This window comes from Misgurnus anguillicaudatus, chromosome 5, assembly GCF_027580225.2.
Source record: "Misgurnus anguillicaudatus chromosome 5, ASM2758022v2, whole genome shotgun sequence".
Classification (NCBI taxonomy): domain Eukaryota; kingdom Metazoa; phylum Chordata; class Actinopteri; order Cypriniformes; family Cobitidae; genus Misgurnus; species Misgurnus anguillicaudatus.
This window is the reverse complement of record NC_073341.2, coordinates 41,273,966-41,287,608: the sequence shown is the minus strand read 5'-3', so window position 1 is coordinate 41,287,608 and position 13,643 is coordinate 41,273,966. Positions and strand designations below refer to the sequence as shown.

The 13,643-nt window shown below is 39.1% G+C and overlaps 1 protein-coding gene across 2 annotated transcripts; it reads right to left on the bottom strand.

Moving 5' to 3' along the window:
• Positions 1 to 2,171: 2,171 nt before the first annotated feature.
• Positions 2,172 to 13,576, bottom strand: cep120 (centrosomal protein 120). Of its 2 annotated transcripts, XR_008634491.2 has the most exons (21): positions 13,397 to 13,576; positions 12,671 to 12,827; positions 12,464 to 12,578; positions 10,712 to 10,847; positions 10,289 to 10,437; positions 9,878 to 10,075; positions 9,560 to 9,784; positions 9,147 to 9,375; positions 8,771 to 8,945; positions 8,543 to 8,692; positions 8,139 to 8,321; positions 6,521 to 6,614; positions 6,305 to 6,448; positions 5,842 to 5,931; positions 5,650 to 5,742; positions 5,399 to 5,560; positions 4,146 to 4,268; positions 3,950 to 4,048; positions 3,075 to 3,108; positions 2,663 to 2,808; positions 2,188 to 2,419 (listed from the first exon to the last, which is right to left on the bottom strand). XR_008634491.2 is itself a non-coding variant. In XM_055168757.2 (20 exons), the coding sequence occupies exons 1-20, from the start codon at positions 13,443 to 13,445 to the stop codon at positions 2,218 to 2,220; spliced, it is 2,919 nt and encodes a 972-aa protein (XP_055024732.2). In that variant the 5' UTR covers positions 13,446 to 13,573; the 3' UTR covers positions 2,172 to 2,217. The 2 variants fall into 2 exon arrangements, 1 of the variants encoding a protein (XP_055024732.2); XM_055168757.2 differs by lacking the exon at positions 3,075 to 3,108 and having other exon boundaries at positions 2,172 to 2,419; positions 13,397 to 13,573.
• Positions 13,577 to 13,643: the final 67 nt, after the last annotated feature.

Genomic DNA, 13,643 nt, shown 5'->3' with positions numbered 1-13,643 from the left:
ACATGAACCACATGAAGACAATTAAACTGTCAGTAGTCACGTGTTATTCCTCTAGTTTAAACATGTTAAGACTAACTATTACTAGTTCATTAAACTGATTATTACATTATTATTTAATAGTATGTGACCTGAAAGGACAAATGTGTGTGTTTGTGTGTGTTTGTATTCAATATGTTTTTAACAGATAACATCACGGGCGATTATTGCAACATGATCTACATGATGTATTTGTGTCTATGGCATGAAATTCAGCTTTTTCAGCTTGAGCCTGAATGTCTTTTTCGTGTCACTTGCACACATTTCTATAAATAGTTTTTGGTGTCCTTGACACAACTTTCTTTTTTGTGTAATTTTATGTATTGTTTGCTAATTTTTTCCCCCTATTTTTAAATCATTGTCACATGGGGTTGGAGTTACAGTTTGGATTTGGGTTAGGATGTCTAAACATGTAACAGAAAGTGTTTCTAGCCCCAAGTGACAATGGTATGAAAATAGGAAAAAACTATGAGAAAACAATACATAAAATGAAACAAAAAAGAAATTCGTGCAACGGACACGAAAAAGTATTAATAGAAATTTGTCCGAGTGACATGAAAAAAACACTTGTGCTCAAGGCATGAAAAAAGCTGAATTTCGCGCCATGGACACGAATAAATTAATCAAAATTTTCATGACACAACTTTCCATAAGATCAGTCTGGATTATTATTATAATAGTTGATCAGTTATAAACATTATACCACGGGTCTGTTGAATGCTTTATTCCGATTGGTTGTTCCATGGGTGTTGATTATTTTTTGATAAACGCACACCTAATCTAATAAATGTCTTAAAATAACCACTAATGTTTGTGTTAACCGTGGTATAACAGGAATAATTGACTTTGAATTATTTGTAAATAATGCACACCCACTTTGCATCATGCCGCATTACCACTTTGGGTGTGCATTATTTTTCAATAATTCAACGGCCCGTCATCAATGATTCCTTCTGTGTGACTGACGCTTGAAGAATTTATTTCCAGACGGCGGCTGCTTTGAGGATTGTGGGTCACTGAAAAACCCATGTTGATCTTTAATCTGACGGCCCATATATGGCGTCTCTCTGTGTTTATGGGGTTTCTCTTTGGGTCGTGTTTAGGTGAGATGATTATTTGAAAGTTTGGCAGTGAAATGAGCACCAATGACAGAGAATAAACTCTGTGTGCTGTTAGATGTGTATATGTTGTGTGACAGTAAGATTTGTTGAAACATGTATATATATAGACTTCAGACAAACACAAGTGAAAGTGCTGGAGGTCAGAGACGGACGTTAATCTCAGAAAGAGCTCATAAATGTGAAGATACAGTCGTGTCTCTATCAGTTGTGTAAACTGTTTCTGATGGACTGTCTTCATAAGTGCTTCACATGCTGAAGGTCAGATACAGTCTGAAAACCAACACAGACCAAATGTGTCGTTCATTCAATATTGAGCACCTGACACACACACACACCACAGAAATACTTTCTTCTTTGTGGGTTTACAGCACAAAAACTTCTTTTTGCTCTTAAGAAAACCTCGACAGTTCATTCATCATTTATTCATTTACAAAGACTTTGAACTTTAAATAGATTTGATTTTGAAAAGCAACAGCACTGTGATTTTTGTGCATCTTTATAAAAACATCAAATGCTATTAAAATCAATATTTTATTAATCAAGTGTTTCTAACATGACTTTAAGATAACATTTATATTGTTACATTTATATTTATATTGACTGATGCTCAAGAATATATAAATATGAGACTCAAGTTTGATACAAGTTTGCTTTGTATATTTGTGTCTTCACGCTCATGTCACAGCAGAACTTTCTATTCTTTACAGAAACTCATCAATAAGATCTGGGAAATATTTCATTTTATTCATTTTACAAAAACACACACTAATAACAGATCAAACACAGCTATAAATACACACACACACAAACACACAAAAGTGTTAGATTGAATGATTTACTAAGAGACAGCGCCATCTGCTGATATCACACACACTTACACAAACACGCACACGCACCCCCCACATGAAATCTGTGCAAAACATTAAAGATGTTTCTACTGTTAGCTGAGGACACAAGAATAAAACTTCAGTATAAAATCTAGAGATCAGACACACAACTCTTATAACAGATGAATACATGATAGAAAATACACAACTGATGTGTTTTTAATGCTCATCTCTCAATGATCTCTTCTGTTGCTCATGGCTTCTTGAATCTGTCTGTTGAGTTCAGAAATGATTTTGTCTGTGTGTGTGTAGACACCGGTCCTCAGTAACGCATCTCTCTCCTCCAGCAGACGGGTCACGTGTTCATCTGTGATGTCATTCAGACAGACGGACGACGCTTCAGTGCGTCTGCTCGATTCCTCCACCTGCTTCAGTCTGATGGACATTTAAAACAGAAACTACATGACGTTTGTGGAGTGATTGAGATGTAGATGATATTAGTAAAAGCAACATTTTCTCTGAAGGCTTACGGGACTGAAGTAGGTTTAGTTATTCACTGCTATTGAGTTTTCTATTGATGAGGATTTGATTAAGTTGAGTTGTTTCAGGATCAGAGTTGTGTGATTTTAAACCACCGCCAACATCACAGAATAAAGTGAAAGTATTCATTTGTGTTACCTGTTCAGTTGGTTGTGGATCTCCTGAAGTTCTTGTTTCTCGTGTTTGACGGCTTCTTTCTCTTCAGCGGCCAGAAAGCGTAAGCGCATGTGCTCCAGTTCCTGCTGCTGTTTCTTCAAGCGTGTCATTGCGTTCTCCTGCTCTCGCTAGACAACAAACACAAACAATCTGACTGAACTGAAAGTGCTTTAGAAATCCTGAGAGAGATTTTCATCATTAAAGTCTTCTAAGAGTCATGAAGGAACAATCACATCTTTAACTTCATCTGTTCACAACACGAGGATTTCATCATGAATGGCTACAAATCAACTTCATTTTATTGATGATGTCTTCTTGGTGAATTCAGTTGAAGTTTTACACATTATAGTTAAACATCTGCTTTCATACTAAACGACAAGAAAAACAAACTCGCTAAGATGAAGCCTTGACTTCTGCTCAAATATTTGCTGAAGGAAAACACAGAACACAATTATCCTGAAGAGCTTTCAGTCTCTACAAGCAGTTAAGAGTCTTTATAAATGTTTCCAGATCTGATGCTTATGTGTGTGTGTGTGTGTGTGTGTGTGTGTGTGTGCGTGTGTGTGCGTGTGTGCGTGTGTTAACTTTAATAATAACTGAAGATGTGTAAATAAATACATGGAGGTCAGTCAGCGGCTAAATGACCAACAAATGAACCCGAATCTCTTCACCAAACACCAGACGTTACTCAAGTGAAGTTTTCTGGACAGACTTATACTGACAACACTAACACACACACACACACACACGCACACACACCTGGATTATATCTCACATGAAGATTATCACAGCTAACATAAACACACAACAACATATACATCACCAAACAAAACACAGACAGACAGATACACACGCGTGCGCGCACACACACACACACACACACACACACACACACAAGAGCTTGAGTAAAGAGTGAGAATGTTGTTGATGAAGTGTTTGTGATGAGGTTTATTATAATGGAGTTGTGATTTATTGTCTGTATTTCATATAAAGTTTTGGAGAGCTGCGAGCTTCATAAATCATCAGATGTTTTCTTTATATTTATCTGGCAGCGACACAGAAGGAGACGCCAGCTGTTTTCAGTCTTTAACAGTTATTAACAGTGATGATAAGATGGCTTTATATTCAGAGTCTCAATGTTTGTTTTCTCTCTTCTGTTCAGTCTAGACTTACACACACACGCACACGCACACACACACACACATTTATCTTCTGCTGTTTCTCAGAGTGATGTAATGAAATACAGACAGAGATGATGTAAATGTGTACCTGTTTAAATCTGGCTAACTCTTTCAGCGCTCGTCCCCACTGCTGCTTGTAATGAAGTTTGGATTTTGTTGCAGATTCCAGCTTTCGTTCCAGCTCCACCTTCACATTTAGAAGAAGAAGAAGAATGAAGATGTGAAGGTGTAAAGGAGAAGCTCCTGTTTGTTTGTGTGTTTGTTTGTTTGTGTGTTTCTCTGACCTTCTCAAGACTCAAGAGATTAATCTCAGACTGAAGACGAATCTCTGGACGAGTGCTCTGCTGCTCTCTGTACTGAACAAACTCTCGCTCCAGCTGCTTGTACTTCACTTCTGATTCTTTTATCTTTCAAGAGAAATAAATGACATCACTACAGCAAAAAACATCACAAAATACAAACACACAAAAGATCTGTTTACTCTCTATGATGACATCAACATCACTTTATTATTCATATTCAAGAAGAAAACAACAAATACCACAAAGAAAATCTGTGTGCGCGTGTGTGTGTCTGTGCACATGTGTGTGTGCGTCTGTATCTGTGCATTTGTCCATGTGTCTGTGCATGTGTGTGTCTGTGCATTTGTGGTTGTGTTTGAGCATGTGTGTTTCTGTCTCTGTGTGTGTCTGCATGCATGTGTGCGTCTGTGCGTGTACATGTATGTGTGTGAAGCGTCTATCAGTGAGCAGCTACTGCTGAATCACTTGAAGGGTGTTAGACAAACTAAAACCTCACAAGCGCTCTCCATTCCCCCGTCGCTCGCTCTCTGACAGAAAACAGATGCCAGTGAAACTCGACACGCAATGTTTGAGATTCACAAATGAGGAGTGTGTGTGTCCAGTTAAGAAGACAGGAGGATCAAGCGTGTGTGCGTTAACGCAGGACAAATGTCTGTTTACACATTACTGACACAAGAGAAGACTAGATAAACAGTTACATGACAGACGCTACACCAAACATCTCTCATCGCCGGCCCGGACCCTTCACTTTTCTCATGTCAGAAACCTACTTTGCTTGATTTGTTAGCACTGCGCTGGGCGGCCAGAGGTTTTCTGGGAAAAAATGAGACGGCAGTCTAAAGTATTTCAGTAAGCAAAGTGTCGGAGGAAAGCACAGAAGATTTAGATTTCACTGAAGAAAACGCTGCACTTAGTTTTGATTAATCGGATCCGTGAAAACAACAAGTCCTGGGAAAATTCTACATGTAGAAAACGCAGAAATGTGCCAGTAATATAAAACTCTTTCATCTTTATATGTCAGTCTGAATAAAAACCTTTAAAGGTGCAGTTTGTCATTTTCCCCTTTGACACAAATAAATAATTTAAAGCCATCATCTCTCTCTCTCTCTCACTCTCTATTAACTGTAGACTTTTGTCAGAATCATTAGCAGGGTTTCTGTGATGTAAGGGTTTGAACTCATGACCTCTCTGACCTCAGCTCCTACACAGATGGACATGTGACAGGTCATGTTTACCTGCTGTTGCTGTCGTTTCAGTTGATCCTCCAGCTGTCTGACCTTTGACCTCTCTAGCTCCACCTGGTGCGCGCAGTCCTCACGCAGTCGTCGTCCGCTGTCCTGCAGCTCTCGCGCCTTCACCTCGTGCTCGGCTCGCATCTCTCGCTGCAGCGTCTGCGTCTAAACATGCGGCGGGTGTCAAACGAACAAACGTCTCAATGTCTGATCTCAAACTAAAGTCAGATAAAACAGCACTGAAGTCACATGACCTCCATCTCAGCATGAGCGAGTGCTTTCTCTCTCTTCTCCAGATCAGACAGAGTCTTCTGTAGCTGTTGCTCTAGTAGATCGTACTCCAGCTCCTAACAAAACATCATTCAGTCATTCACTTCAATCGATCTTACTTTAAAAAAAGAGAGAGAATCAATAACAAAACAAAAAGTGTTCATATCTGTCTGGACCTTCTTCTTGATAAGAGCTTCTCTCTGATGATCTCTTCTTCTCCACTCCTCAGCCAATGCCTGCATGTGACTCAACTCCTTCTGTTTCAGCTGACAACAAATCAAACATAGACAACTAAAAGACATGATCACTAGAAGAAGTTTAAGAAGGTTACACAAAGTCATAATTGAATGTTTAAGATTATTTTTTAACCCCTTTAAGCCTCATAACTATAACTGTTAAGACTTCTCTATGTAAATGAGCTCTGCTGTGATTGGACAAGCACTTAATGTGTAAAGGATCCCTGCTGAATACTGAATCAATATTCATGCGTGTTCATGATTCTGCCCTCAATACAGTAATGATGAATATTTGTATAATGTGTTACATTGTCTGAACAGCACACACAGGAGTAAAAACAATCCTCACTTTCATTCACATTACATTAAAGTCCTTTGAAATGTTTTCATCTGAAACTCTAACCTGATTATCGAACAGATCTTCCTGCATCTCCTTCCACATTTCCAGCTCCAGCGCTGCCTTGTACTCCAGAGTCTCTCGAGGTCGTGTCAGCGTTTCCAAATCCGTCTGACCCCGAGGAGGAGCTGCTGCTGACCTCTGCTGCTCCTAATGAAGAAACATTACCCATAATGCCAACACTCAAGACAAGAACAAACATTCATGAATCAAACAATCTACCTGTAACGGTTCAGAGATGACAATATCTTGAGCGTTTACCAAACCCAAATCTTCTAAAACAGCCACGTAAGAAAGTTCAGCCAATTTCTCAGACCTGCAAGCATATTTACAGTATAACTGTGTTTAAGAGCGCCATCTACAGGTGAGATTTGTGTACTGCAATGAATCTCTTCTCCTTAAAAAGGATTAAAAATTCTGATATATTACTCACCCCCATGTCATAAAATGGACCTCAACAGCCTCAATGCAGCTTCAAAGGACAAATTTTTGCAAAAAAAGTACTTTTAAACCACATCTTGCACTAGCCGTGTGATGACCTTACTTATGATGTAATAACGTGGAAAGGTCCCATTTGATGTATGCGAAACTAGCGCTCCAGTGTTTACAAGTGTGTAGAAAGAGGAGCATATGGTTTCAGACAGTGTTGTATGTGAATGATTCTAATTAATGTCTCATATGTACCATGTGACCTTTCAACGTGATTACATAATATATAACTTCACGCTGGTGCATCATACAGCTAGTGCAAGACAAGAAGATGTGATTTAAAAGTACTTTTTTTGGAAAATGATGATGGTTTCTCTAGATAAGACCCTTAAAGGATTAAAAGAAAAATCCAGATAATTTACTCACCACCATGTCATCCAAAATGTTGATGTCTTTCTTTGTTCAGTCGAGAAGAAATTATGTTTTTTTGAGGAAAACATTGCAGGATTTTTCTCATTTTAATGGACTTTAATAGAGCCCAACATTTAATACTTAACTCAACACTTAACAGTTTTTTCAACGGAGTTTCAAAGGACTATAAACAATCCCAAACGAGGCATAAGGGTCTTATCTAGCAAAACGATTGTCATTTTTGACAAGAAAAATAGAAAATATGCTCTTTTAAACCACAACTTTTCGTCTAGATCCGGTCCAGCGTGACCTAACGTAAATGCGTAGTGACGTAGGGAGGTCACGTGTTACATATATAAAACACACATTTGCGCACCATTTTAAACAATAAACTGCCACAAAGACATTAATTAGTATCAGTTGATATACAACAACGTAGGAACAGTCCTCTTTCAACACACTTGTAAACACTGGGGCGGAGTTTCGCCTTCGTCCTCTGTGACCTCTTGACATCATGACGTAATGCGTGGGGTCAGCTGGCGCATCACAACCGTATCTTCATGACGAGAATTTGTGCTTTAAAAGTGTATATTTGTTATTTTTATTATCAAAAATGACAATCGTTTCGCTAGATAAGACCCTTATGCCTCGTTTGGGATTGTTTATAGTCCTTTGAAACTCTATTAAATGTTGGGCTCTATTGAAGTCCATTAAAATTCCAGAATCCAGGAATGTTTTCCTCAAAAAAAAAAAAGCTTAATTTCTTCTCAACTGAACAAAGAAAAACATCAACATATTGGATAACATAGGGGTGAGTTAATTATCAAGATTTTTTAAAAGTGGACTAATCCTTTAAAAAGTAGAAAACCTTCAGCACACCCTTCTAATAAAGGAAGAAATGGTTTTACTGAAGAAAAACTCGACACATCTCTCACACCTCAGCACTGACACACCGGGATTAAAAAAGGAAATGATGTCATGAATTTGACTGAGAACAAACCCATGTGCTGCAATGATGGGGACCCTCTCTGAAACAGTCTGTCTACACTGCTGCCTGCCTGATGGGTCGAGGAAACGAGTCTTCTCAGAGCCGAGGAGTTCAGACAACTGAATATTGACAGAACCTAGCAGACGATCTGAAGAGTTTGAGTCTTTGTGCCACATCTCCACCAGCAGAGGAACCCTGAAGAGCAAACATGGAGATGAAGAACTGAATAACATCAGATATAAGCAGTAATTTGTCTTCTACATCCCATTCCAAACCAGATCAGACTGTATGTTTGTTCATTTTGCTGTCGTAACATTCTCAAAACTCTTTATTTCTTCTGTGACGCAGCAAAACCGCAATAATCCTCAAGCGGCTGCGCTCACGACACTGAACGTTGTGACTCGAGCTCTTCTGACCTGAGAAAGGTTTCATGAAGCTGATTGGGCAGAGCGGCAAAATCAAAAGCGCAGTAAGACTGTGGCAGAAAGACCTCAGTGTTCCTCCTCAGCTCCACCGCTGGACTCGTCATGATGGGAGCTGCGCTGCCGAAGAACTGATAAGAGTATCTACAAACAGAGCAAACGCTTTCATCAGCTGAGCCGGAGAACATGTGAGGTCTGGAAAAGCTCATGAGTGTCACTCACCTGAGGACGCAGTTGACCGGGACGCTCGTCCTGAGATCTCGGATGCTCCTCAGGTCCAGAGAGAAGCAGTAGTGACGCGCAGAGGCAGGAACGGAGATCTTTGGAGCAGAAACTGAGACTGACGTGTCGGCTTCAGGCTCACGTGTGGCAGCGGGAGTAACAGGCGCAGACACATCTGATAGCAAAAACAGCACAAATATTCACAGTTCATCTCTCACGTGTGATCTGATTTATGACTGCTATAATAATGCATTTGAAACTAGAAACATTCATGAACATAGTGTCTTTATCCCAGAGTTTATATATGTACTGAACACTTAACTATAAACCAAAATACTAGCAAAAACACTGCTGTATAAACTCTCCAATCAGTTACCACAGACAGTGGGCGGGGCCTGTCTGACATCACTGGACAGAGTCTCCGCCTCACTCTGGGAGCTCTCGGGAGACGCTGCTGGTAATCTGAGATGGAGATCAGGTGATTTCCTGACAGGTGATGGGGTTTGTGCTCGATGTTGCAGGACCGGAGGACGTCCATGATGGGCGTCTGGGACGAGACTTTTCTTCACTGGAGTTTTAGGCTCGTTTTCAACAGGTGCATCAACCTGTTTTAAACAAAGATCCAGCTGTTAACACTGAAAATCCAGTGCACATGTAAAAATATAAGCTTGTGGGGATACAGCTCAGGAAATCTTGCTGGATGTGCACTGTTTTCATCCTAACCCCAAACCCAACATCTCACGAGATTTGGCCGTAGCCGTACCCCCTTCAGCCGGAACCGGACCACACCTGATTATTGACGTCTTCTGCTCTCAGTGTCACAGACACACCCACTGTGGGCTGGAGGTCCGGTGGGACGGACTGCAGATTCGATTTTGCCCGATTGGGAGGCTGCAGGATGAAAGCTCCCTCTATAGTAGCCGAACGTCGAGTCAGATCCGTGCTGCTCTTTAATAATCCAGCAAGACTGATCTCAGTGCTGCCCAGTGAACGATTCCCACAGCACAGATGAATCTGCATGCAACATACAAACCTCACGATAAATACATTTGAAGAAAGTTTAATATATGACTAATGGGTACGCGATACGCATTTCTAACGGTTTACCCGGATACTGGGTTGCTGAGAGAGAAAGAGCCGCAAAACACGATCACTGCTGCGGATGCGTACGGAGGCCCGTTCAGGCTCGAAGTTTGGACTGAGGAGGTTCTGGAAAGGTTCGCTGGTGACATCGTTTCCCAGGAGGTTGTAATAAAATGAGAACTCTGAAGCATCAGATAAAGCCTTCACTGAGCTGGAGATCAACTGAGCATCCAGAGATGAGAAACGTTCAGTTTATAACATTGTCATACATACAGAAATGTGCAAATCCAAAATAAAAGCAACAAATCAAAATCACAAATGCAAATTTATTGACAAAATTTTGTTTTTACATTTGCCTTTGTAGTTTTAATTTGTTGTTTTGTTTTGCACTTCTCGGCCACCGTAGATATCAGATCCAGTTATTAGCTAGTTTACCTGCTCCAGTCGTGTAGCAAAAGCGACCGTTACCGACAACACAAACATGTCAGCGCAGAGATCTTCAGGTCCAATCTGATGATAACCTTCATCTGCATTTAAAACTGCTCTGAGTTCACCTGTATCGAGAGGAAGACGTGCTGGAGAACCTGCGAGCAAGCACAGAGATCACATCATCACTAACACAGCCTGAAACAACATTTACAAACCTGTGCAAAAAAAATAAAAAGTAGAAAGAAAGTAAAGAAAGAGAATGAGGAGAAGTCTGTAAAACTACTGAAGCAGTACTGATCTGAATGATGCTGTGAGAAAAGAAACATGCATGACGCTTTAAAACCTCCATTAACAGAAGAGGAGAAATGAGGGAAAATAAGAAAGTGTAAGAATGAAAAGAAAACGAGAGCTGAATGATCTGTGATTTACTTTCTCTCGGAGGAGCTTTCTTGGCTTTGAACTGCTCAGGTGTCTGTTTGATGTCGTTCTCTAGAATCACGCCGATCAGCAGAGCAGGTTTTACTTTTGTGTACTTGCTGCTAAGCAATGGATGCCATTTAGGAGCCTGAAGAAAAACAGATTCATCAGAAGACATGATTGTATACGAGTTTACAGAAGACGTCCCGATATATGACAACCGTAAGCTACATTTTCATAGTCAGTAAGAAATAAGAAAACACAATCCTATCGTCTCTAGACAGCAACCAATCACGACGAGCCAATGTCCTGCTCAGCAACACTGATCCAAACCTGATCCTCATTCATATCAGTTGATGTCTGTCATCTATTATGTAAGCAGCTGCTCACGTCTCCAAGAACTGAAAGCATGGCTTACCAATCATTTCTTGCTTTTAAATGAGGACAAATCTCCAATGATTCTTTTCAGCCTCAATGAGAAAATCGTCTGGATGATATTGGTCTGGGTACATTGACTCCTCATCTCACTTCATGACTTAAGAATTTAGGTTTATATTTTAATAATAACAGCATCAAATTTGCTAAAAATGAATATATATATATGTAGTTTTGTTGCAAAACGAGATAACTCCGTTTTTAACATTTTTGTCAAAACATGTTTATTATTATGTTATCATGTTATTATTTTGTTTTATGGTGCTACTTAGCTGTATTTAGTTATGAAGGTTTAAATCAAAACAAACCAACTGCAGTTGAATTGATATTAATTGGAATGCACAACCAAAAAACAAGATTTCTGAAAAATAAAAATAAAAACTGAGTTATTTAGTATAAAATACTCTTTAAAAATTGTAACTTATCTCATGGTGGCTGGATTTTAATTCCCTGCTTCATTCATTTCTTCTCTTCAACAGGTACAGAATGCCAGTTTGTGCAGATCATATTATACACACGTTACATTCTTTACACTGGCTTTCAGAAGGTTACAGAATTGATTTTAAATTTCTTGTTATTGCTCTTAAAGGGATAGTTCACTTTAAAATGAAAATTCTGTCATCATTTACTCCTTCTCATGTTGTTTTAAACCTGTATGAATTTCTTTTATCTGATGAGCACAAAAGAAGATATTTTGAGAAATGATGGTAAGCACACAGCAGATTGTGACCATTGACTTCCATAGTAGGAAAAAATATTATAGAAGTATAAGTATTGTGATAAATGATGATAAGAAAATATTTTGACAAATGATGGTACTGTAAGCACAGTTGACGGTACCCATTAAATTCCATCATATTTTTTATTCCTACTATGGAAGTCAATGGTCACTATCTGCTGTGTGTTATCATCATTTCTTAAAATATCTTCTTTTGTGTTTATCAGAAAAAGAAATTTATACCGTTTTAAAACAACATGAGGATGAGTAAATGATGACAGAATTTTCATTTTTGGGTGAACTTTCAAACAATAAGGTGTGGCATCCACAACCAAACTAAACTGAAAATCTGCAGACTTCTGAAGACTTTTTTCCATGTTTAGTTTAAGTGCTAAAATTGGGTCCCAGGTGCTCCTATCAACCTAGAAATAATTTTTGCTCACACCTACAAAGTGTCAATTGTAACATGTTATAATAAATTATCTGTGAAGTATTTTGAGCTAAAACTTCACATACGTACTCTGGAGACACCAAAGATTTATTTCACATCTTAAGAGGATGTTTTTGCTGTACCATAAATGTACAAACACAAACATATTTACATAGCTTACCTGTTTGATCTCTTGAACTGATCTTAGATCAAGAACAATATATCCCACACATTCCCTTGCAGACGTGCCAGAATCGACCGCGTAACACTGCAGTTTGATGGGGGTCCTCTGGAGTCTGAGGATAAAAGGAGGATAATGATTGATGGTGAAGGATCATCACACACAGACATGATCACAGTGATCATCAGATCAGGTGGATGAGATGACCTGTGCTGGTGAAGTGTCTTGCGGTCCAGCTCCCAGGCCAGCTCAGTACAGAACTGTGGTTGTTCAATGTGTTCTACTGGATCTGTGGACAGAGTTTCTCCATCAAACCGAGCCTCCACAACTAAAGTCTGCCGAGGTCTCCTGGGAAACTGATGACCTGTATAATGTGAGAAAACAGATTAGATAATACTGCTGGAACAGAGTACAAAAATCTCTGAGCTATACTGAATATCCAAGAAGAGTACAGACAATCAATGAATAACTAACATCCTGTATAGCTCAGTGGTACAGCAGCATTGTGTTAGTAGCGCAACAGGTCACACACATACTGATCAAATCTATAGCTTATAATGCGCTGTAAGTCACAGTGTCTGCCAAATCCATAAATCATCTAACAACATAATAAAGAGTTTAAAGTGACAGGAAAAATAATCATAAATTAAAGTTAAGAATAGAAATGCTGTTTATAATATTATCAAATATAATTGATGCTTTGTTCTCCTAACGTAACAAACAGTAATGCGGTACATTGATACCGTGGTACGGAAAAGTTAACTTACTGTGTTCCGGGGTATTTTTAGAAGGTTACTACGATAAGTTACTTTTTTGTGTGTTAGTGACAAATCTGTCAGTTCTGTTTTTAAATGAAAGCATCACAGACGTCAAATCTGCTGAAAGACTTTACTACATTATTTGTTTCTCAAAGTCAATAAAAGTCTCTGTTACCTTCTAGTATGGACACAACAATGAGCAGTGGGTCAGATTTTGAAGCCATGTCATTTGTTTTGATCTAAATGAAGACATTAATGATGATTTTCATCTGTTGTTTGTGTTTAGCGCGTCTCTTCGAATATCCACAGCAACTCCTAAAACTGTTTGTCTGCGTCACTTCCGCCGGAACACAGCGACGAGCACTATAACGCGCGCCCCCTACAGGACAGATGAGCACAGCAGGATCAGAATCAGAAGAAAA